Genomic DNA, 24792 nt, shown 5'->3' on the forward strand with positions numbered 1-24792 from the left:
ATCTCTTTTTATAACCGGATTTCCAAAGGTAAATATCGGACAGCTGCCAAACAGTGTCTGTGAAATAGCTTAAAAACACTTTGACGAAATCTTTTCAAATTTAGATATGTTGTTTCCTGTGACTAAATGAAGGTCATGTTTGATTTTCACGATTTTAGCTTTTATCGTTGTTGAGTTGTAGAACTTAAAGTAGCAAAAAGTGATACTTAGAGTGTTGTCAGTGCAATAACTTGAAAATGCTTTGACGAAATCTTTTCAAATTTAGATATTTTAATTCCTGTGACTAAATGAAAGTCAAGTTCGATTTTCTTGATTTTAGCTTTTATCTTTGTTGAGTTGTTGAGCTTTAAGTAGGGAAAAGTGATACTTAGAGCATTGTCCTTGCAATAACTTGAAAACATTTTGACAAAATCTTTTCAAATTAGATATGTTGTTTCCTGTGACAAAATGAAGGTCATGTTTGATTTTCACGATTTTAGCTTTTATCGTTGTTGAGTTGTAGAACTTAAAGTAGCAAAAAGTGATACTTAGAGTGTTGTCAGTGCAATAACTTGAAAATGCTTTGACGAAATCTTTCCAAATTTAGATATTTTAATTCCTGTGACTAAATGAAAGTCAAGTTTGATTTTCTTGATTTTAGCTTTTATCGTTGTTGAGTTGTAGAACTTTAAGTAGGGAAAAGTGATACTTAGAGCGTTGTCCTTGCAATAACTTGAAAACGTTTTGACAAAATCTTTTCAAATTAGATATGTTGTTTCCTGTGACTAAAAGAAGTCAAGTTCGAATTTTACAATTTTAGCTTTTATTGTTGATGAGTTATAGACCTTTAAGTAGCTTAAAGAGTGATACTTAGAGCGTTGTCTATACAATTACTTGAAAAGGCTTGAATTAGGCCTTTAGTCTTTTATAGCTGACTATGTGGTATGGATTTTGCTCAATGTTGAAGGCCGTTTGGTGACCTATAGATGTTAATTTCTGTGTCATTTGGTCTCTTGTGGAGAGTTGTCTCGTTGTACATTATATCATATCTTCTTATTTTTGTTGAGCCTGCGACTTCTGTCGCAGAAAGCTCGACATAGGGATAGTGATCAGGCTGCAGCGGTGTTAACTAACTACTTTAAAGCTTTATATTTTATATGGAGGAAAACCTGGATGCTTCATACTTTGTATATAAATGCCTTATGTTATGAAGTTTCTGTCTGTCATATGTCCATTGTCCTTGACCTCATTTTCATGGTTCAGTGACTACTTGAAAAAAAAGTTCAGAATTTTTGTATTGTTAATTTCTCTCTTATTATGAGTAATTGGGCAAGGTCCTCATGCCTGCCAGACAGTTTTCATGTGACCTCGTCCTCATTTCATGGATCAGTGAACAAGGTTTAGTTTTCGTGGTCAAGTCCATATATAAGATAATATAAGCAATGGGTCTACTATATTTGGTGCATGGAATGATTGTAAGGTGTACATGTCAAACTGGCAGGTGTCATCTGACCTTGACGTTGTTTTCATGGTTCAGTGGTTAAAGTTAAGTTTTTGTGTTTTGGTCTTTTTTTCTCATATTATATGTAATAGGTCAACTATATTTGGTGTATGGAAATATTTTACAATTTACATGTCAGTCTGGCAGGTTTTATTATACGACCGCAAAAAATTTTTGTGGTCGTATATTGGTATGACGTTGTCATCGTCGTCGTCTGAAGACACATTGGTTATCGCACAATAACTTTAGTTTAAGTGAATTGATCTCTATGAAATTTTACCAGAAGGTTCAATACCACAAAAGGAAGGTTGGGATTGATTTTGGGGGTTATAGTACCAACAGTTAAGGAATAAGGGGCCAAAAATAAGCATTTAGTCTAGTTTCCAGACAATAACTTGTGGAACGGTGTATGGATTTCTCTGAAATTATACCACAAGTTTCCATACAACAAAGGGATGGTTAGGATTTGCATTGGGGGGGTTATGGCTCAAACCGTTTAGGAATTAGGGGCAAAAAAGGAGGAAAAACAAGGGTGTCCTGGTTAATGGACAAAAACTTTAGTACAAAACATAATTTAAAGCAGTGTAAGGGAGGTAATTCAAATACATCATTTGAATTACCTCCCTTACACTGCTTTTAAATTATGTATAAAGTAATGGTTAATGAACAATTAAGACAATTTAAAAGCAGTGTAAGGGAGATAATCCAAATACAATGTTTTGATTACCTCCCTTACACTGCTTTTAAATTATGTTTAAAGAAATGCATATTTATAAAGGAAGACGAGTAAAAATATCTGCAAATGCTGCATCTTGTTTTTTTTACAAAAAAATCCATATGAAAGATTTGACACCATATTTTAAATTCTATTATAAAATAGGATAAGTTAGCACTATGGTAAATTTAAATGGGTAATTATGGTTGCAAACTCCTTTGGAAATTTGAATTGAGGTTATGACCATATCTTGAGGGTAAGAATTTTTTTTGTTGGGGAGGGGGGTCAATGAGCAAAGTGTATTGCACAAAAGCAAAAAATTGAATATGAAAATTCAAATCATATAACCAATTCTAAGTTCTTTGACTACAGTTATTCTGTGTCAGAAACCTTTTATGTGTCGGGGCCTCGGTGGCTGAGTGGTCTAAGTAGTTACTACTGTTATCACTAGCCAATCAACACTGAGGTTGTGAGTTCGAACCCCGCTCGTGCAGGTGCACTCGAGGCCAATCTTAATTGACTAGGGTTGTCAGTTTTCCTATCGATGGTTGGTGGTTTTCTCTAGGCACTCCGGCTTCCTCCACCAATAAAAACTGGCCGCCACGAAATAGCCCAAAAGCGTAGCTTAAAAGTGGCGTTTAAACACCAAAAATAAAAATAAAAAAAATCAATCCTTTTATGTGTCAAATATTGAATTACAATCCAAATTCAGACCTGTATCAAGCGCGAATATTGCGTCCATTTTTGCCCCAACTGTTCAGGGTTGGACCTCTACGCTCGGCGAAGCAATTTATTTGACCTTGACCTCATTTTCATGGTTCATTGCTCAGAGTTAAGTTTTTGTGTTTTGGTCTGTTTTTCTTAAACTATAAGCAATAGGTCAACTATATTTGGTGTATGGGATAATTGTAAGGTGTATATGTCTGTATGGCAGGTATCATCTGATCTTGACCCCATTTTCATGGTTCATTGATCAATGTTAAGTTTTCCTGATTAAGTTTGTTTCTTAGATACTATAAGCAATAGGTCAACTATATTTAATGCATAGATTGATTGTGCATGTAAGGTGTACATGTCTGTCTGGCATGGTTCATCTGACCTTGACCTCATTTTCATGGTTCATTGGTCAATGTTAAGTTTTCCTGGTTAAGTTTGTTTCTTAGAAACTATAAACAATAGGTCAACTATATTTGATGTATGGAATGATTGTAAGGTGTACATGTATTTCCGGTTTGGTTTATCTGACCTTGACCTCATTTTCTTGGATCATGTTTAGTATTACTTGTTGTAAAGCTTTATATTTAGGATTATAAACATAAAATCAATGGTCATTAAAGTAGGCGAGACATTTCAGCGTGTGCTCTCTTGTTATATTAGATGAAAATCTTGTGATACTTCGAAGAAACTAGATGACAACTGTTTGAATGTGTTTCTGGAAAGTTTATGTAGTGACCACATGCCACAATATTCTATGGTTTCATATTAGATAAGGTTATAATCTCATAAACATATTTCTTTCATTATTGACTTCATGATGTTTGCCTACCAACCCCTGCTGAACAAATGTGTGTGTACATATATACTCTCTTAAATCCAACATTACCTCACTTATGACAAATAGGAGGTCAAGATTGATTTTGGCCTTTCCATTTCTGAACCCTACAAAAATTCATTTATTTTTTTTTACATGATCATGTTTTGGGGTCCAGATTTGCAAATACACACACATGTATCATTTTCATGCAGGAAAATCCAGTTTGCTGTCAATCTGACAGCCTCTTGTTTACATCTCTTTTGATCATAAATTTTATTAATGTAGGCAAAATAATAGCAAATGCTAATCAGTTTCCTATTCCAAATCTCAATTCACATTATACATCAAATTATCTTTAGATTTGCAGACCTTAGGCTAAGCTGTTGAGAAGGAGAGATATTTGTTCCTAGTATTATCTAATGCATTAATGAGATAAATTCCTGATAAATGCTGACTGCAGTATTTTCATCCTGAGAGTAGATCATCAAATATTTAGTGGATAAAGAGAAAGGACTTATCAGGCAAAATTAATTAATGGACCAATATATATTATTTAAAGTATATTTGAATAGATATTGAATAGAAATGATTGTAATAAGACATATTATTAGTTGTGGTTATTTCCCTTTGGTTATAAACAACAATTGGCTGATAATCATTGTTTGTTGGTACACATCTGTATTGATCATTTAAAAAAGGCAAGGTCATACTGAATGACTACTCTTTTGTACACATTGAGTGCAGTCTTCTGTTTGAGTACTTTACTTCATAATTACCTCTAACCCTATACAACAAAAACAATTGTTTGCATTCATTTGCCAAGTCTTTTCAAAAATGAACCTGGAAAAATCAGGATTGTAGCCTGCAGAACAAATTATATAACATACTTCTTCAACCTTATGATTAGGTGGCATTTGATATTTTGCTGGAATGTTGTGCTTTAATTTTGTGTTAATATATTCATATGTTTATAAAAAAAATAGGAGTTTTTAATAGCTGCTGTTATTGATCATTAAGCGAGAGAACACAGTGACTTTGTACTTATTTCTATCACTAAAAGTGCTCTCGTTTAGATACATCAATTATGATTTAAAGTTGGTAAGTGATTGCGTCATAAGATTGAATATTCAGTTATAAATGAATATGTGCTATGTACACTCAATCAATCTTAATTAAATCGTCAGAAGCAGATCTTATTAACCTTGATTTAATATCTATAATATTTTCTGATTCTATATCATCAGTGCTGTTTATTAGGACTAGTAACAATGTGTCGCTGAATAAAATATTGGGATTTTTGCGTCAAGATGTCTCAGTTGATTGAAGATGTATTTTAAATAAATTCCAATAACTCTGGAATTAACCAATTCATATGATGTGTCGTCATGTTGGAAATGAAAGACTGAAGATTTTTGCATCAGTACCTATTTTTTTTAATGAATATATCTGATAATTTTTCGTTATCTGTCGTGTTTTCCTTTAGAATGGATTTTTTGTGGTGACAGGACAATATCAAGCAATGATGCCCTTTACAACCGCAATGACTTGTATCCCCTCCAAAGGTCATTTAGCAACATGGAGAGTTACAGAGGGAAAATGTAAAATCATCTACCATGACAGTGAAGAGAGTCTTGTAAGTTCTTTTATTCTATTTTAGATTAACAAAGAGGGTCTAAATGACTACTGTACTTTAACAGTAACTGCTGTACTTCTAACAGTAAAGTTTGCAATAAAAGAGGGTCTAAATGACTACTGTAGTTTAACAGTAACTGCTGTACTGCTAACAATAAAGTTTGCAGTAAAAGATGGTATAAATGACTACTGTACTTTAACAGTAACTGCTGTACTTCTTACAGTAAATTTTGCAATAAAAAAGGGTCAAAATGACTACTGTACTTTAACAGTAACTGCTGTACATCTAACAGTAAATTTAGCAATAAAAGAGGGTCTAAATGACTACTGTACTTTAACAGTAACTGCTGTACATCTAACATTAAAGTTTGCAATGAAAGAGGGTCTAAATGAATACTGTAGTTTAACAGTAACTGCTGTACATCTAGCAGTAAAGTTTGCAATAAAAGGGGGTCTAAATGACTGCTGTACTTAAACTGCAACTGCTTCTTACACTAACTGCTGTACTTCTAAGTTCTTACAGTAAATTAGTTTGCAATAAAGGGGGTATTAATGATTGCTCTACTTGTAACAGTAAAGTTTTCAGTAAAAGAGCATTTTAATGATTGCTGCACTTCTAACAGTTCTTAAGTGTTGTTCTAACAGAGGGTCTAAACGACTGATGTACTTCTAACAGTAATTGCTGTACTTCTAACAGTAACTGCTGTACTTCTAATAGTAACAGCTGTACTTCTTACAGCAAATTAGTTTGCTTTAGAGGGGGTTATTAATGATTACTATACTTGTAACAGTAACTGCAGTACTTTTAACAGTAAAGTTTGCAGCAATAGGAAGGTATAAATGACTACTGTATTGAAAATAGATACTGTAAATTCAGAAATTATTGCAAGGTTTTTATTAATGCGAATAATGCGACTGGGTGACTATCGCAATAATAAGAAGTCGCATTCTGATGTCAGTTACATATATCTGTATGCAGATTTTCATGATATTGAAATAATTAATCTTGAAATTTTGTCCATTCTTGAAAAATCCCAATAATAAATGCACGCAATAATTTCTGAACTTACAGTATATAAGAATAGTTTGTTAATCTGTTTTTACTTGGACCTTTATAAATACTACTAAATTTAATGTATCTACTTGTTTTTTTCATGCCCCCGTTGTAGGCAACGGGGGTTTTTAAATACCCTTGACCGTCCATCTTTCCATCCTTCCGTCTTTCTGTCCGTCAGTCCTTCCATCTGTCCGTCTGTCCGTCCCATTTTCGTTGCAAAGCTTGAGCGGTGGCATTTGTGTCCTCAGACACAATCTTCTTTTATTTAAATTTTGTAAATGTTTTTGTATTACATGGGACCTTGATTTTGCCCTTTTCGCACTTTAGGGACCTTTTTTCAAAGAATTTTATATTAGCCCTGCATTATGCTCTTCTGTTTGGCTATATATTTTGTGATGTAGTCCATTTTGACTGTTCTCACCATGTTTTATTGCAATTTTGTTGTGTATCTTTGTATTCACACCTTATATTTCATGCTGGTTTTTATACGACCGCAAAAAAATTTTTGTGGTCGTATATTGGTGTGACGTTGGCGTCGTCGGCGTCGCCGTCGTCATCGTCATCGTCGTCGTCGTCCAAAGACACATTAGTTTTCACACTCTAACTTTAGTTTAAGTGAATGGATCTCTATGAAATTTTACCATAAGGTTCAATACCATCAAAGGAAGGTGGGGATTGATTTTGGGGGTTATGGTACCAACAGTTAAGGAATTAGGGGCCAAAAAGGGGCCAAAAATAAGCATTTTTGTAACTTCCAGACATAAATTGTTTGTAAGTGTATGGATCTCCCTGACATTGTATCACAAGGTTCCATATCACAAAGGGAATGCTGGGATTGATTTTGGGGGTAATTGCCTTCAAATTTTAGGAATTAGGGGCCTAAAAGGGGCAAAAAACAAGCATTTTTCTAGTTTCATGACAATAACTTGTGTGTAAGTGTATGGATCTTTTTGAAATTGTACTAAAAGGTTCCATATCACAAAGGGAAAGCTGGAATTGAGTTTGGGGGTAATTGCCCAAAAAGTTAAGGAATAAGGGGCCAAAAAGGGGCCAAAAAGGGGCCAAAAATGAGCATTTTTCTAGTTTCCAGACAATAACTTGTGTTCAAGTGTATGGATCTCTCTGAAATTGTACTTCAAGGTACCATACCACAAAGGGAAGGCTGGGATTGATTTTGGGGGTAATTCCCTCAAAATTTTAGGAATTAGGGGCCATAAAAGGGCCAAAAAACAAGCATTTTTTTCTAGTTTCAGGACAATTACTTGTGTGTAAGTGTATGGATCTTTATGAAATTGTACTGCAAGGTACCATATCACAAAGGGAAAGCTGGGTTTGAGTTTGGGGGTAATTGCCCTAAACGTTTAGGAATTTGGGGCAAAAAAACAAGCATTTTTGTCGAGGCTTCGACTTTAGTCGAAAAAGCGAGACATAGCGATCCTACATTCCGTCGTCGTCGGCGGCGGCGTCCACAAATATTCACTCTGTGGTTAAAGTTTTTGAAATTTTAATAACTTTCTTAAACTATCCTTGATTTCTACCAAACTTGGACAGAAGCTTGTTTATGATCATAAGATAGTATCCAGAAGTAAATTTTGTAAAAATAAAATTCCATTTTTTTCGTATTTTACTTATAAATGGACTTAGTTTTTCTGTCCAGAAATATTACATTCACTCTGTGGTTAAAGTTTTTAAAATTTTAATAACTTTCTTAAACTATCCTGGGTTTGTACCAAACTTGGACAGAAGCTTGTTTATGATTATAAGATAGAATCCAGAAATAAATTTAAAAAAAAAAAAAAAATCTATATTTTCCTTATTTTACTTTTAAATGGACTAAGATTTTCTGCCAGGAAACAACACATTCACTCTGTGGTTAAAGTTTTTAAAATTTTAATAACTTTCTTATACTATTTTGGATTTGTACCAAACTTGGACAGAAGCTTGTTTATGATCAAAAGCTAGTATCTAGAAGGAAATTTTGTAAAAAAAATAAATCCATTTTTTCCATTTTTGACTTTCAAATGGACTTAGATTTTCTGCCAGGAAACAACACATTCACTCTGTGGTTAAAGTTTTTAAAATTTTAATAACTTTCTTATACTGTTTTGGATTTGTACCAAACTTGGACAGAAGCTTGTTTATGATCAAATGCTAGTATCTAGAAGGAAATTTTGTTTCCTTCCAGTTAACATTACATTCAGTCTGCAGTTAAAGTTTTTAAACATTTATTAGATTCATAAGCTATCCTGGATTTTTACCAAACTTGGACAAAAGCTTCTTACAATCAAAAGATAGTATCAAGAGGAATATTTTTATTGATTTACCTCCTCATTTTTGTTGAGCCTGCGATTAACAGAAAAAGTAGGCGAGACACTGGGTTCCGCGGAACCCTTACGAATTTTTCTAGTTTCCAGACAATAACTTGTGTTCAAGTGTATGGATCTCTCTGAAATTGTACTGCAAGGTACCATACCACAAAGGGAAGGCTGGGATTGAGTTTGGGGGTGATGAATCATAAGGGGGTTCAAAAAATTTGGGGGGGATTTTTTTTTCCTTTTTTTTCTTTAAAATTTTCCATTTTAAATTGGTTATTTCTGATTTATATATAAAAGCAAATAATAATGATATGGTTTGAATAGGTAAATTAAAAATTTTTAAGTTCTTAGACCACTTTCATTCTGTGTCAGAAACCTATGCTGTGTCAAATATTTAATTTCAATCCAAATTCAGTGCTGTATCAAGCTTGAATGTTGTGTCCATACTTGCCCCAACTGTTCAGGGTTCGACCTCTGCGGTCTTATCAAGCTGCGCCCCAGCGGATAATTTTATTTAAAATTATTTTGTACATTCTCCGAAAGTTTATTAATAATCAGTTGCCCTTTTTCTTTGATGGTCAAACTTTTCATTAATAAATTTTAGTCTGTTTAAAATTCTCTATGGTATGATTCTTTTTTATACGACCGCAAAAAAATTTTTGTGGTCGTATATTGGTATGACGTTGGCGTCGTCGTCGTCGTCGTCGTCGTCGTCCGGCGTCGTCGTCGTCCGGCGTCGTCGTCCGAATACACATTAGTTTTCGCACTCTAACTTTAGTTTAAGTAAATGGATCTCAATGAAATTTTACCATAAGGTTCAATACCACAAAAGGAAGGTGGGGATTGATTTTGGGGGTTATGGTACTAACAGTTAAGGAATTAGGGGCCAAAAGGGGCCAAAAATAAGCATTTTTGTAACTTCCAGACATAACTTGTGTGTAAGTGTATGGATCTCTCTGACATTGTACCACAAGGTTCCATATCACAAAGGGAATGCTGGGATTGATTTTGGGGGTAATTGCCTCCAAATTTTAGGAATTGGGGGCCAAAAAGGGGCAAAAAACAAGCATTTTTATACGACCATGACAATATCTTGTTTGTAAGTGTATGGATCTTTATGAAATTGTACTACAAGGTTCCATATCACAAAAGGAATACTGGGATTGATTTTTGGGGTAATTTCCTCCAAATTTTAGGAATTAGGGGCCAAAAAGGGGCAAAAAACAAGCATTTTTCTAGTTTCATGACAATAACTTGTTTGTAAGTGTATGGATCTTTATGAAATTGTACTACAAGGTTCCATATCACAAAGGGAAGGCTGGGATTGATTTTGGGGGTTTTCCCTCAAAATTTTAGTAATTAGGGGCCATAAAAGGGCAAAAAAAACATGCATTTTTCTAGTTTCAGGACAATAACTTGTGTGTAAGTGTATGGATCTTTATGAAATTGTACTGCAAGGTTCCATATCACAAAGGGAAAGCTGGAATTGAGTTTGGGGGTAATTGCCCTAAACGTTTAGGAATTTGGGGCCAAAAAGGGGCCAAAAAACAAGCATTTTTCTAGTTTCCAGACAATAACTTGTGTTCAAGTGTATGAATCTCTCTGAAATTGTACTGCAAGGTACCATACCACAAAGGGAAAGCTGGGATTGAGTTTGGGGGTGATGAATCATAAGGGGGTTCAAAAAATTGGGGGGGGGGATTTTTTTTCCTTTTTTTTCTTTAACATTTTCCATTTTAAATTGGTTATTTCTGATTTATATATAAAAGCAAATAATAATGATATGGTTTGAATAGGCATACATGTGAACCTCCCGACGGGAGTACAATAATCCCGTTTTCAGGGGTCTCCTCCCGACCTCCCGTTGAAGAGGAAAAAATCCCGTGTATGAAATTTTTCATGAATGAAAAATTTCTGCCCAACATATCATCTCAGGCATCTGGTGTAACTGACATTACCTGAAGTTATATTTTACCTGTAAATCAATTAACATGCATAATTATATGGCTTCACTTGTCAGCTTGGGTGTCAAACATACAGGTAATCAACGATTTTTTCCTCAGGCTAACTGCCGTTGTGTAACAAAAACTGTGTATTTATTGGGTTACTTCCCTTGATTTATCCTGTTTTAAGTTACTTTCCTTTTAATAATGAAAATTTTTAAAAGAATATAAATAAAATATAAATTGAACAAATAATCATAAAAGGATGGTTATTAAATAATTTTAAATATCTTAGGACAAATAAAAAAATAATAATTTGAAAATTATTTGAGGATTCTAGACTTCCTTTCAAGGCTTAAATTGAAATTTATATAATAACTATGACCCTAATTTTACAGATAAAATGATTTTCTGAGTTTGCAAATAAAAACTATTTGCAAGAGAAAAAATAAAAATAAAAACTATTTGCAGATAGCTAAACAAATGTTCTGGTTGCAATGATTGTTTTATAGAATATGAAGTAAAAAATTTAAAGAACATACTGGAAAAATACAATGTTAGATTGAACATGTAGAATATAAAGATGGAGAAACTTTATAAGTACAAGGGTACTATAAACATAATAAATTGGATGGAAAGTTGAAGAAAACACACTTTAAAAGACCATTTTTACAGCACACGGTTACATTTACAACAAAATTAATGTCGATTAAAAACCTCCTGATCTGAGTCCTAATCTCCTGACCAAAATTTTCCAATCTCCTGATCTGAGTTTCACAGTCCATCACATGTATGAATAGGTAAATTGAAAATTTTTAAGTTCTTAGACCACTTTCATTCTGTGTCAGAAACCTATGCTGTGTCAAATATTTAATTACAATCCAAATTCAGTGCTGTATCAAGCTTGAATGTTGTGTCCATACTTGCCCCAACTGTTCAGGGTTCGACCTCTGCGGTCGTATCAAGCTGCGCCCCAGCGGAGCATTTTATTTTAAATTGCATGCCCACATATTACCTTAATAATATCATACTCTGTAAGAATTTGTAACATTAAGTGTCGTAGAATTTTTTCTACAATATCGTCTATACTGCCTTTGAGAAGAAAAAAAAAAGTGGCTCTTCACTTTTTCAGAATATACCTGTATTAATAAGCCGTGCAGTACGGTCTGAAGTATAAACACAGGTATATTGATCCTGCTTCCATAATATGTTTTGAAGTGAAAAATGTAAAGTGGATAGGAATGAGGACCAAGAATAGGTGGTGTGCATCTTATTAAAATTTTAGTGCACAAACTGGCCTAAAATTGAATGGTTATATTGGCTAGTAATTTTAAAGACAAGCTGTAAAGTTTTCTACTTTAATATCCAGAATAATTTTGAGGACATGTTTGATGCTGTCCTGTACCTGGATCCCTGTACAAAATACACAGGATTTAGTACCAGTTAGTTAGTTAGTTATGTCATGCTCTAACAGTGCTGTTTAAGCATGGGTAGGAGTTAACATTTGTAAATATTTCTATACCAAGTGTTATTGTTTTATTAGAATTGAAGAACTTGGCTTTGTTTACAAAGTGAAAGGAGACTATCATATTAGAATGAACCTTAGAACCCATTTAGGTTGGAAAATTATAAATATAACTAAAATTGGAAACAATTTGTATTACTATTAAATCAGTACGGAAACTTTACCAAGCTCTGTTTACATTCTCCCCATTGTTGAAAGAAGGTGGTTTAAACAGATTTTAATGAAGGTGAATTTGTTACAAAAATTTTGCCGATTCTAAAGCATATCAGTAGTGATAAGTGCATTATTTTGGGTACACAAAGTTCTTTATATGCAATATGCATGTAATATTTGCCACTGGATTATAATCACCATTCCCATCTGTCTATCCATCAGTTTGTTAAACACTTGGCCTTGACCAAAAATTAGCTCCACCTTATTTAAATCAATTGAACCCTGGTTAGTTGGTTTTTGTCGAACCTGCGACTTTTGTCGCAGAAAGCTCGACATAGGGATAGTGATCTGGCTGCGGCGGCAGCGGCAGCGTTAACTAACTTCTTAAAAGCTTAATATTTCAGAAGGTAGAAGACCTGGATTCTTCATACTTTGTATATAGATGCCTTATGATATGAAGTTTCCGTCTGTCATATGCCCATTGTCCTTGACCTCATTTTCATGGTTCAGTGACTACTTGAAAAAAAAGTTCAGATTTTTTGTAATGTTAATTTCTCTCTTATTATGAGTAATAGGATAACTATATTTGGTATGTGCGTACCTTACAAGGTCCTCATGCCTGTCAGACAGTTTTCAATTGACCTCAACCTCATTTCATGGATCAGTGAACAAGGTTAAGTTTTGGTGGTCAAGTCCATGTCTCAGATACTATAAGCAATAGGTCTACTATATTTTGTGTATGTAATGATTGTAAGGTGTACATGTCCAGCTGGCAGGTGTAATCTGACCTTGACCTCATTTTCATGATTTTAGTTTTTGTGTTTTGGTCTGTTTTTCTAATACTGTATGCAATAGGTTATCTATATTTGGTGTATGGAAATATTTTACGATGAACATGTCAGTCTAGCAGGTTTTATTTGACCATGACCTCATTTTCATGGTTCATTGCTCAATGTTAAGTTTTTGTGTTTTGGTCTGTTTTTCTAATACTGTATGCAGTAGGTCAACTATATTTGGTGTATGGAAATACTTCATGATGTACATGTCAGTCTGGCAGGTTTTATTTGACCTTGACCTCATTTTCATGGTTCATTGCTTATGTTAAGTTTTTGTGTTTTGGTCTGTTTTTCTTAAACTTTAAGCAATAGGTCAACTATATTTGTTGTATGGAATGATTGTAAGGTGTATATGTCTGTCTGGCAGGTATCATCTAACCTTCACCTCATTTTCATGGTTGATTGGTCAATGTTCAGTTTTCCTGGTTAACTTTGTTTCTTAGATACTTTAAGCAATAGGTCAACAATATTTGATGCATGGAATGATTTTAAGGTGTACATGTATGTCTGGCAGGGTTCATCTGACCGTGACTTCATTTTCATGTTTCATTGGTCAGTATAGAATTTCCATGGTTTGGTCTGTTTCTTTTATACTACAAGCAATAGGTCATCTATATTCTGTGTATGGAATGATTGTATTTAAGGTGTACATGTATTTCCGGTTTTGTTTATCTGACCTTGACCTCATTTTCTTGGATCATAAATATTAATGTGATACTTGTAGTAAAACTTTATATGCAGGACTATCAACATAAAATCAATGGTCAGTATAGTAGGCGAGACATATCTGTGTGTGCACTCTTGTTACAATGTTTCTATCAGGAAAATTATATTTTATTTTGGGAATAAATCAGTGTTAAAGGGTAAAATCTCTTTTGTTAGGTTTTCCTTTAGATGGAATTTTATGACTTTGTATTACATCAGACTCCAGATATGAACATTTTTAACAAACAAGCTGCATCCAGGTCAGTCTTTTCCAGGTACATTTCTGTCATACTGATACATCTAGTTAAAAAAAATTTTGTTCCCCCTCGAAACAAATGAAGGAAAATCTTTTATATGCATCTCCTGTCTGATGCTTCTGTAGCCTGGTATTGAATTATGTCAATCACTTTTGGGGATTTACCAAATGAATATAATTATTAATTTTAAAAGAAAGCATATACAAAATCAGTTATATTTATTTTGCTCATGCCTTGGACCTCTTGATTTTTGTCAGTAGATGGGAGTTGTGATCTACTTGAGTTTTGTATTAATCTATATTTTGTTGGCAAAGTTACCTGAGGATGCTGATAATTTTACAGTGAATGGATGGGCAGAGGAAATCATACTTATATAACAGTCGGCTAACTTTTTAGGTGATCATGCAGAGATATTTTCAACCATCCAGAAATTGATAAGAAATTTTTACTAAAAACAGACAATTTGTGAAAGAATTTATTGAACAAATTTTTTTGTATCGGCTGGTGTTGAGACTAGGTTGATTTCTGGATGAACTGATGTTACCTCTGGTGCACATAAACAAAGAATCAATATACCAAACTGACTGTCCAAAGGACTCATTACATGACAGACCGCAGGAATCATTACATGAATGACCACAAGACTCATAACATGACTGACCACAAAACTCATAACATGACTGACCAAAGGACTCATTACAAATTACAATTAATGAATAGGTCATTTGCTGCTGATATTCTCCTACACAAAAGTTATGTCCTTACATGATGATGGGGAGGGGTCAATTCAATCCTGTTATTTGTTTGGATGGGATTGATCCTGGTGATAGTTTTTGGACTTGATGGTAAAAAGTCAAAGTGGTCTTATTTTATTCCAGCTACTACACATATACAATAATTCATCAGAGATACTATAAACTTTCTCCCTAAGGTTTTTTAAACAACATGTAATTAGATCTATTAATTTTTAGTGATTCAACAACATGTGAATGGTCAAACTGATATATTCACAAAATGACCCACTTGAAGTATATCCCTCATTCTTTCCATTGGCCAATACAAATGGCCATTCATTTAGTGGTCACTTTTAGAAAATAAAGATAAAAAGGTTGTTAGCATATTTATGTGGCATCTTTATATCCTAAAAATGGTTATAGTAACCCAATCTTTTTTTGTTTGCTTTAGGCAAATGTAAACAGTTGACAACTTGACGTCATGTGTAGTTATATATTTCATGTTTGAGTGAACACTGTACAATTACGTCTTTAAAATGTACTCCAATCAGATGAAATTTTCGATTTTGTCAATAACTTACTTGTTGCCTAGTGAAAAAAGCTTGACTGTTCCTTTCATGAATACATTATTTTTTCCCTACATATATAAATAATCCCATCACAGATAACTGTCTTTCAGTCCCTGTGTTTTTGCATTCATTGCTGGAGAGAACTTGAATAGAAATGTTTGGAGGGAGTAGATACGATTGAATTGATGTAAATAAGAATTCATATACATGCATTTTCATCTTACTAGGGTTTCCATTCACAGCTATTTTGTCAAGTTAATTAAAAATTGTGATGAAGTTGAGAATAAATTGTGTAAATTGACGGCTGTGAATCGTAGATATTGATGATGTCTTGATGGGATATACAAGAAATATGGGACACTGTTGTTCATCTGAGGTATGTTTGTAACTGTCAATATTAATTAATGAATTAATTGATGATGTCATAGAGTAATTATAATCAATCTCTGATATGATGTTGGTGTGACATATTATAGGTTTTGAGTGAGAAAAATGTCAGTATGTCTATAAATTTACATGACTTTTGTATAGAAATTCTTGTATAATAATTAGTTGGCAATAACATCTTCATAGAAATAAGGAATTAATTCATTATCACCTTAGATAATATTTACAATACATTTAAATAACATATTCCATGTCTAGTCATGGATTTTTCAGTTCTGCATTTGTTGAGAATTTGCAAATGTGCAAAATTAATCTTGATCTTTTTCTGAATTTTTCATAGATTTAAATGATGACAGACTGTATCCATCTGATGAGTTAAGCCTTTTTCAACTGATTTTTATAGTTTGTTCTTATGTTGTACTGTTACACCACTGTCCCAGGTAAGGGGAGGGTTGGGTGCCCGCTAACATGTTTAACCCCGCCACATTCTGTGTGTGCCTGTCCCAAGTCAGGAGCCTGTAATTCAGTGGTTGTCGTTTGTTTCTGTGTATCATGTTTGTTTTTTGTTCATTATTTTGTACATAAATTAGGCTGTTTGTTTTCTCATTTGAATTGTTTTAGATTTGTCATTTCGGGGCCTTTTATAGCTGACTATGCGGTATGGGTTTTGCTCATTGTTGAAGGCTGTACGGTGACCTATAGTTGTTAATTTCTATGTCATTTGGTCTCTTGTGGAGAGTTATCTCAAAGGCAATTATACCACAACTTCTTATCTTTATATGGTGATATTAATTTTAAAAAGGATGATAAAATATCTTTTTGACTTGTTAGTTTTAAAACATTTTACATTTAATGTTTCACCAAAATATGAAGGGACAATCTTCTGTTTTAATCTGTCACCACTCATACACCAAAATATCAAGGAGCTTTGTTCTAAATTAATCTGTGTCACCACTCCTACACCAAAATAACAAGTAGCATTATTCTGTTTTTATGTGTCACCACTCCTTCACCAAATTAGCAAGGGGCCTTCTTCATTAATCTGTCACCATTCCTTCACCATAACATCAAGGGACAATCTTCTACATTAATCTGTTGCACCACTCATACACCACCAAAATATCAAGGATCATTCTTGTACATTATTCTGTGTCACCACTCCTACACCAAAATATAAAGGGACATTCTTCTGTTTTATTTTGTCACCATTCCTTGACCAAAACAGCAAGGGTTATTCTACATTAATTTGTGTCATCTCTTCTACAGCAAAATATAAAGGGACATTTTTCTTCATTAATCTGTGTCACCACTCCTACACCAAAGTATCAAGGGGCCTTCTTATGTGTTATACTGTGTCACCACTCCTACACCAACATATCAAGTGATATTCTTTTGCATTAATCTTTGTCACCACTCCTTCACTCAATTATCAAAGGAGCATTCTGCATTAATCTTCCTCACCACTCGTACACCAAAATATCAAGAGAAATTCTTTTGCTTTAATCTTTGTCACCATTCTTACATCAAAATATCAAGGGCATTCTTCTACACAAGTCTGTTTCACCACTCTTACACTAAAATATCAAGAGACAGTAGTTGTCACCACTCCTTAACCAAAATATCAAGAGAAATTCTTTTGCTTTAATCTTTGTCACCATTCTTACATCAAAATATCAAGGGCATTCTTCTACATGAGTCTGTTCACCACTCCTACACTAAAATATCAAGAGACAATATGTGTCACCACTCCTGAACCAATATATCAAGTGAAATTCTTCTGCATTAATCTTTGTCACCACTCCTACACCAAATATCAAGGAATATTTTTCTACACTTATCTCTGTTACCACTCCTCCACCATTAAATTTACCTGGTATATATTGCGAAAGAGAAAAGAAATTACATGTATAAGGTTGTAGTTTGATTGACCATCCCTTGAAATAACTTTCCAATATATTTTAAGAGTATATATATATATATATATATGATCCAATACCTATTAAGTTTACTGGTTGGTAGATTCTTATAGACTCTATATATATATATATATATATATATATATATATATATATATATATACAAGTTTAAATTGAAAACAACGTTCAAACCTATAAACAAGTCTAAATTGAAAACAACATTCAAACCTTTGATTGCGTTGTATAAAAACCGCAATTTTTATACGTGTGCATGCAAAACAAATTTTTGGTAGAGGGGTCTAAATACAGCACAAACAACATTTTCCAAAAGACCAAATGAGTGAAAAAGTATATTTTAACAAAACGCATTTGATATAAATATATATATAGAGTTGAACATTACTTTTTTGTTGTCTTTTCTTGCTATTTTTAGGCCCTGATGCCAAAATCATCTCAAGAATCACATTTAAGTAAAATATGTTGACTATTTTAATCAATCACAGTTCAAAAAAAAAATTAATTTGCTGTGTTTGAAGTGCTGTCTTGGATTTAAGTGTTGCTGAACATTACTGCCATAAATTTTTAGCAAATATATGCACATTGTTGCACACGGAGGTTTTGTCACTGCAATTCCTCATACACCCACATGACTGGATTTAATACGCTTTTATTTCCAAGAAATGGAAAAAAAATCAGTAGAGTAAAACTTTATCATAAATACTGTGCTTGATAGCTGACAGCTAGTTGTCAGCTTTGGTAAGTATCTCAATTATTTCTATGATGAAGTTTGGCACTCAGAAATCTTAATTATGTGTCAAAGAAATATTCTAGTTACATTTTAGGTCATTTTTATGCCCCCGCTGTAGTGGAGGGGGCATTTAAAAGTTTTACCCTTGTCCGTCTGTCTGTACATCCCAAAGTTGGTTTCCGTTCTCTAACTTTAGTTTGCCTCAACCAAATGTTATGAAACTTATACACAATGCTTATTACCACAAAACACAGATCAAGTTTGAATTTTGGTGGCGTCAATATAATCGTTCTAGAGTTATGCCCCTTTACATTTGGAAAAATTGCTGAATTTTTTTCTCCTTTAACTTTAGTTTGCCTCAACCAAATGTTATGAAACTTATACACAATGCCTATTACCACAAAACACAGATCAAGTTTGAATTTTGGTGGCGTCACTATAATCATTCTAGACATATGCCCCTTTACATTTGGAAAAATTGATGAATTTTTCATTTCCGTTCTCTTACTTTAGTTTGCCTCAACCAAATGTTATGAAACTTATGCACAATGCTTATTACCGCATAATACAGGTAAAGTTTGAAATTGGGTGGCATCACTATTACAGTTCTTTAGTTATGCCCCTTTATAAACATAAAAATTGCTGAATTTTTCATTTCTGTTCTCGAACTTTAGTTTGCCTCAACCAAATGTTATGAAACTTATACACAATGCTTATTACCACATAATACAGATCAAGTTCGAAATTTGGTGGCATCACTTTTACTGTTCTTGAGTTATGCCCCTTTAAAAACATAAAAATTGCTGAATTTTTCGTTTCTGTTCTCTATCTTTAGTTTGCCTCAACCAAATGTAATGAAACTTATACACAATGCTTATTACCATATACTACAGATCAAGTTTGAAATTGGGTGGCATCACTTTTACTGTTCTTGAGTTATGTCCCTTTATAAACATAAAAATTTTCGTTTCCATTCTCTAACTTTAGTTTGCCTCAACCAAATATTATGAAACTTATACACAATGCTTATTACCACAAAATACCGATAAAGTTTGAATTTTGGTGGTTTCACTTTTACCGTTCTAGAGAGATGCCTGTTTACAAATGGAAAAATTGCTGACTTAAGTTTGCCTCAACCAAATGTTATGTGACTTATACACAATACTATTACCACAAAACTCAGATCAAGTAAAATTTTGGGTAGTGTCACTTTTACCGTTCTTCAGGTAAATGCCTTTATAACTTTATATGATATGCAAGTGGGGGCATCATCTGTGTCCCATGGACACATTCCCCATTTATGTACCAATTATCTCCCTTTGATATCAAATTATTGGAAGAATTTTATATTTCTATACTCTGGAGGATAAAAAGACTTATAATTAAATCAGTATTGTATACACCAATGAATTTAGAGACTTTACTATGGCGGGCCTCATATTTGTGTGAGTTGACCTAATGACTTTTGCAAAACATGTATGTATCACATATATATGGTTGAAAATTTGAAGAAAAGTTTTATTTGATTTAATGCCACACATATTCAAAATTAGTTTATTGAAAATAATAATCTACAGAAATTAACCTGGTAACATGACTAATTTGATATGAGAATTTTAAATAATATATAATAATGCTTGATGGGGTTAAGGAGTTTTCACACCATTTCAGAGTGAGAAATGGTAAGTAATATACATTATGAGAAGTGTGAATGCTTGAAGGCAATGGCAGTTTTGCTTATTGACCTGAGACCTGTGTGAGCAAGATGCCATATCAGACTGTGACCTTCATGATGTTTTATTGCAAAATGTCAGGAGTTGGTTTCACAAAAAAACATACGACTAAGATTGATCGTAAGTATACTGAATTGTTCATGACTTACGATCAATCTTAGTCGTAATTTTTTTTGTGAAACTGACTCCAGAACCTTAAGCCACTTGTGAGTTCAGTTTAAATTTTATCATAAGCTATTTGAAAAATTATTACTGCTTAAAAATACAAATTGCTGTCAGTGTGAAACAGCTTGATTCTGTTGACTTTGATCTACCAGACTGACACCTGAGTAATTTTGTTTTAAAACTATTTTTGAATACAAATTTTGTCCTGAATGTGCATGAGATATTTGCTACTGGACATCAATTAAACAACAATCTCTTGTTATTTAAAAAAGAAATCTAAATAGAATGAAATTGTACTGACCATCTCCATGTAAATGCTGGTCAATTTCTTTTTTTTTTTTTTTAAGTTTCTAGTTTCACACAATTTCTCTGAGGGATATATAATCTGAAGGACATTTACTTTATTGACAAGTTTATTAGATATTTTATCATTATTATTTATATTGATAACCTTATTATTTAGCTTGTTGCAGTCACTATCCATGTAGTTTGACAATGAATTTGACGTCAATTTTAGGTCTACAAGTAGTGTTTTAAAACTTAGTATGTAAGGATGGCCATATATAATAGGATTTGTAATGTGTTCATCATAGTTTATGTATACATAGACATACAGAGGTCCAAATATACAATTAATAAGACTGCTTAAAACATGAGACCAGTTTGTATAGACTTTACAGTGCAAGTGCAAGAAATTGGTTCATGTACACTAAAAAAAAGGCTGGGAGCATACAATAAATTTGTAATCATAGAAACAGTAAAGGATGGTACATGCAATAAGATTTGTATTATAAGACTTGAATATTAATATAAATCTGATTATGTGTGTATTATTAAATACAGTGTATTATAAGACTTATAGAATCTTGAAGATTGTATTAAGAATAGAGCAATTTTCCATGCTTCATGCAAATTTTAGCTGATCTTTTATATTAGTCTAACCAAAATGTTCCATTCTGTGACCATTCTGGGTCTCAGTTTGTAATCATGTTTACCATACAAATGCACAGGCTTTTTAGATTTTATGTGTTCAAAGTGCCTTTCTGGAGGTATCTACACCAGGAACTGAAAACCCAACTCATCCAATAATGAATAATGTACATCAAATATATGTCTCCATCTAATCCAAGGCCTTGTCCAACATTTCTTTAAATTTTCTTTTTTATAAATAACTTCTTTGCAGTACATATTAGAATACCAGACACTGCTACAACCAATACAATTTCCATTGTTGATACCATTACCAGACACAGCTACAACCAATACAATTTCCATTGTTGATACCATTACCAGACACTACTACAACCCATACAATTTCCAATTTTCCATTATTGATACCATTACCAGACACTGCTACAACCCATACAATTTCCAATTTTCCATTGTTGATACCATTACCAGACACTACTACAACCCATACAATTTCCATTGTTGGTACCATTACTAGACACTACTACAACCTATACAATTTCCATTGTTGATACCATTACCAGACACTGCTACAACCCATACAATTTCCATTGTTGGTACCATTACCAGACACTACTACAACTCATACAATTTCCATTGTTGATACCATTACCAGACACTGCTACAACCCATACAATTTCCATTGTTGATACCATTACCAGACACTACTACAACCCATACAATTTCCATTGTTGATACCATTACCAGACACTGCTACAACCCATACAATTTCCATTGTTGATACCATTACCAGACACTGCTACAACCCATACAATTCCATTGTTGATACCATTACCAGACACTGCTACAACCCATACAATTTCCATTGTTGGTACCATTTGGCAGGGGAAAAAGCATGAGGGATATTATTAATTTTTTAAGTTCTTATAAGATTAATCTTTACATGTGAACAAGAGCGTCTTTTAAGAAGAACAAAATTTATAATTCAAATCTTAAAATACAAATCTTATCGTGTGTACCGGCCTTAAAAGAGAAAACTGGAAGCCAGTCTGCAAAGATTTTATGGGTCTCATACGGTCAGCAGTTCACAAGATTACTTTATATTCAACTCTTCAATACATTTTGGCATCTGATTTCCTTAGTATTCTGATGTAATCACAAAAGTATGAATTAATGGGGAAAATATCTGATTTTACCAATATGTGATTCCACTGAGTTTTCAATCTTAATTATAAGTTGAGACCTGTTCAAACATTTGCTTAATAACTGTATACAATTTCAATAAATGTTTAGTATTGCTTTGTAAATTTCCATAATGACGGATTTATTGTAATCAAAAATATTTATGTTAGCTTAAGTTTTTAGATGGGTCCTTAAGAAGTAAAACTTTGGAAGATATTCAATACCCTCTGGTCCATAATTATTAAAGATTATGTTTGGATTTCAGGTGTATGAATGTTCAAAATTTTAAAGATCATTAAAATTAATTGGAAAAATTATCATGTACTCAAGTTTTGATGTTCTTAATATCAAAATAATGAGTTGATTGATTGTTAAGAACTTTAGGACTGGCATAACTTTCAGACCCCATCATCATTAAATGTTGTAGTGACTACTAGCCAGACACCATAGTATAGAGCAATGCACAAGATTTCTGAATTTTTTTTCATGAAATTTCACACTTCTCATAGAAATTAGTTGATTTAAGCTGTTTGTGACTAATAGTCATCACAAATAGGTGTGTTGTGCACAAATTACATCTTGAAAGTTTTTATTCCTTTAGCTCAGCATTCTAACCTTGAGTTAGAACACCATTTGACCCTGAATTAAATGAAATAAGTTTCTGTTTAATCCAGATTATATGAAGCTATCAATTTTTTATGTCAGTAAATAAACTCATCATACCAGGCTTAAAATGTTGTACACCAGACACACTTTTAAGCTTATTCACTGAGTTTTCTTTAACGATAGTTAACTTTTTTTTTTCTATTTCAGAGGCGAGGAGGTATATCATATGATAAGCAAGATGAAACGGCTATATATGTGAGAATGCTTGGTATGTATATAATGTACAATTTAAAGAAAATATTGTGATATTGTTTTCTCTGGTTTTTGCATCCATCATTTCATCTGTTGGTCAGTCCATTATTTAGTGAATGTGTTTGTTTAAGGTAGTTTATCATGTAGATGTGGTCACACCAACTTGAAACTTAATACTCATGTTCATTTATGATGTGAAATTGCTTAAATGTTAACCAAATTAGGATGTTGACCCAGAATTGATGGTTCACTGCACACAGAAATGGTAATCGTGTGAGCAGTACATGTTGTCCAGTGGACAAATATTCTTGTTTTTATGCCTCTGCCGTAGCGGAGGGGGCATTAAGTTTTACCCTTGTCCGTCTGTACGTCCGTATGTACGTCCCAAAATTGGTTTCCATTCTCTAACTTTAGTTTGCCTCAACCAAATGTTATGAAACTTATACACAATGCTTATTACCACAAAACACAGATCGAGTTTGAATTTTGGTGGCGTCACTTTTACCGTTCTAGAGTTATGCCCCTTTATAAATGGAAAAATTGCTGAATTTTTCGTTTCTGTTCTCTTACTTGAATTTGCCTCAACCAAATGTTATGTAATGTATTCACAATGCTTATTACCACAAAAATCAGATCAAGTACAAATTTGGGTAGCGTCACTTTTACAGTTCTTGAGTTATATCCCTTTATAATATTATATGCAAGAGGGGGCATCATCTGTATCCCATGGACACATTCCCCATTTATTATATATATTTTTGATATCGTGGAAGTTTGTGGGATTCTACTTGCAATCAAGCAATAAACAAAGTTTCATTCAGCTTCCTATGATCTAGGCTTGAAACATGTTGGTTAGGGGGAGGGAAGGGTGCTGGCTAACATGTTTTACCCTGCCATATATATGTGCCTATCCAAAGTCAGGAGCCTGTAATTTAGTGGTTGTTGTTTGTTGCTGTTTATCATATTTGTTTTTCATTTACTGTTTTATACAGTTTGTTCTTTTGTTGTTCTGTTGTACTAGTCAGTCCCAGGTTTAGGTGAGGGTTGAGAGCCTGCTAACATGTTTAACCCCTCCACATTTTGTATGTGCCTTTCCCAAGTCAGGAACCTGTAATTCAGTGGTTGTCGGTTGTTTTGTACATAAATCAGGCCATTGGTTTTCTCATTTGAATTGTTTTATATTTGTCATTTTGGGGCCTTTTATAGCTTGCTATGCAGTATGGGTTTTGCTCATTGTTGAAGGCCCTATGATGACATTTTGTTGCTAACTTCTACGTCATTTGGTCTCTGGTGGAGAGTTGTCTGATTTGCAATCATACCATATCTTCTTTTTTGTTTATTCTGACTTCTATCATCTTTACATGGGTATAATTTTGTTATTGAAAAGGTTTGTTCCATTAGCAGTTCACTGAAAAAAA

The 24792-nt window shown here is 33.2% G+C and overlaps 1 protein-coding gene across 2 annotated transcripts in view; it reads left to right on the forward strand.

Annotated features, from left to right (window-relative positions):
* The window catches only part of LOC127699323 (high affinity cAMP-specific 3',5'-cyclic phosphodiesterase 7A-like), a 106701-nt gene that overhangs the window by 11161 nt on the left and 70748 nt on the right, over positions 1–24792 (forward strand). The window contains exons 1-2 of one of the 2 annotated variants that reach the window (XM_052203027.1): positions 4664–5362; positions 23330–23390. In XM_052203027.1, the coding sequence (XP_052058987.1) occupies positions 5249–5362; positions 23330–23390 (175 nt within the window). In that variant the 5' untranslated portion in view covers positions 4664–5248. Of the gene's footprint in view, positions 1–4663; positions 5363–23329; positions 23391–24792 lie in introns of those variants that run through there. The other variant, XM_052203026.1, reaches the window with a different exon arrangement.

This window comes from Mytilus californianus, unplaced genomic scaffold (genome assembly GCF_021869535.1).
Source record: "Mytilus californianus isolate M0D057914Y unplaced genomic scaffold, xbMytCali1.0.p SCAF_1, whole genome shotgun sequence".
In the NCBI taxonomy this organism is placed as follows: domain Eukaryota; kingdom Metazoa; phylum Mollusca; class Bivalvia; order Mytilida; family Mytilidae; genus Mytilus; species Mytilus californianus.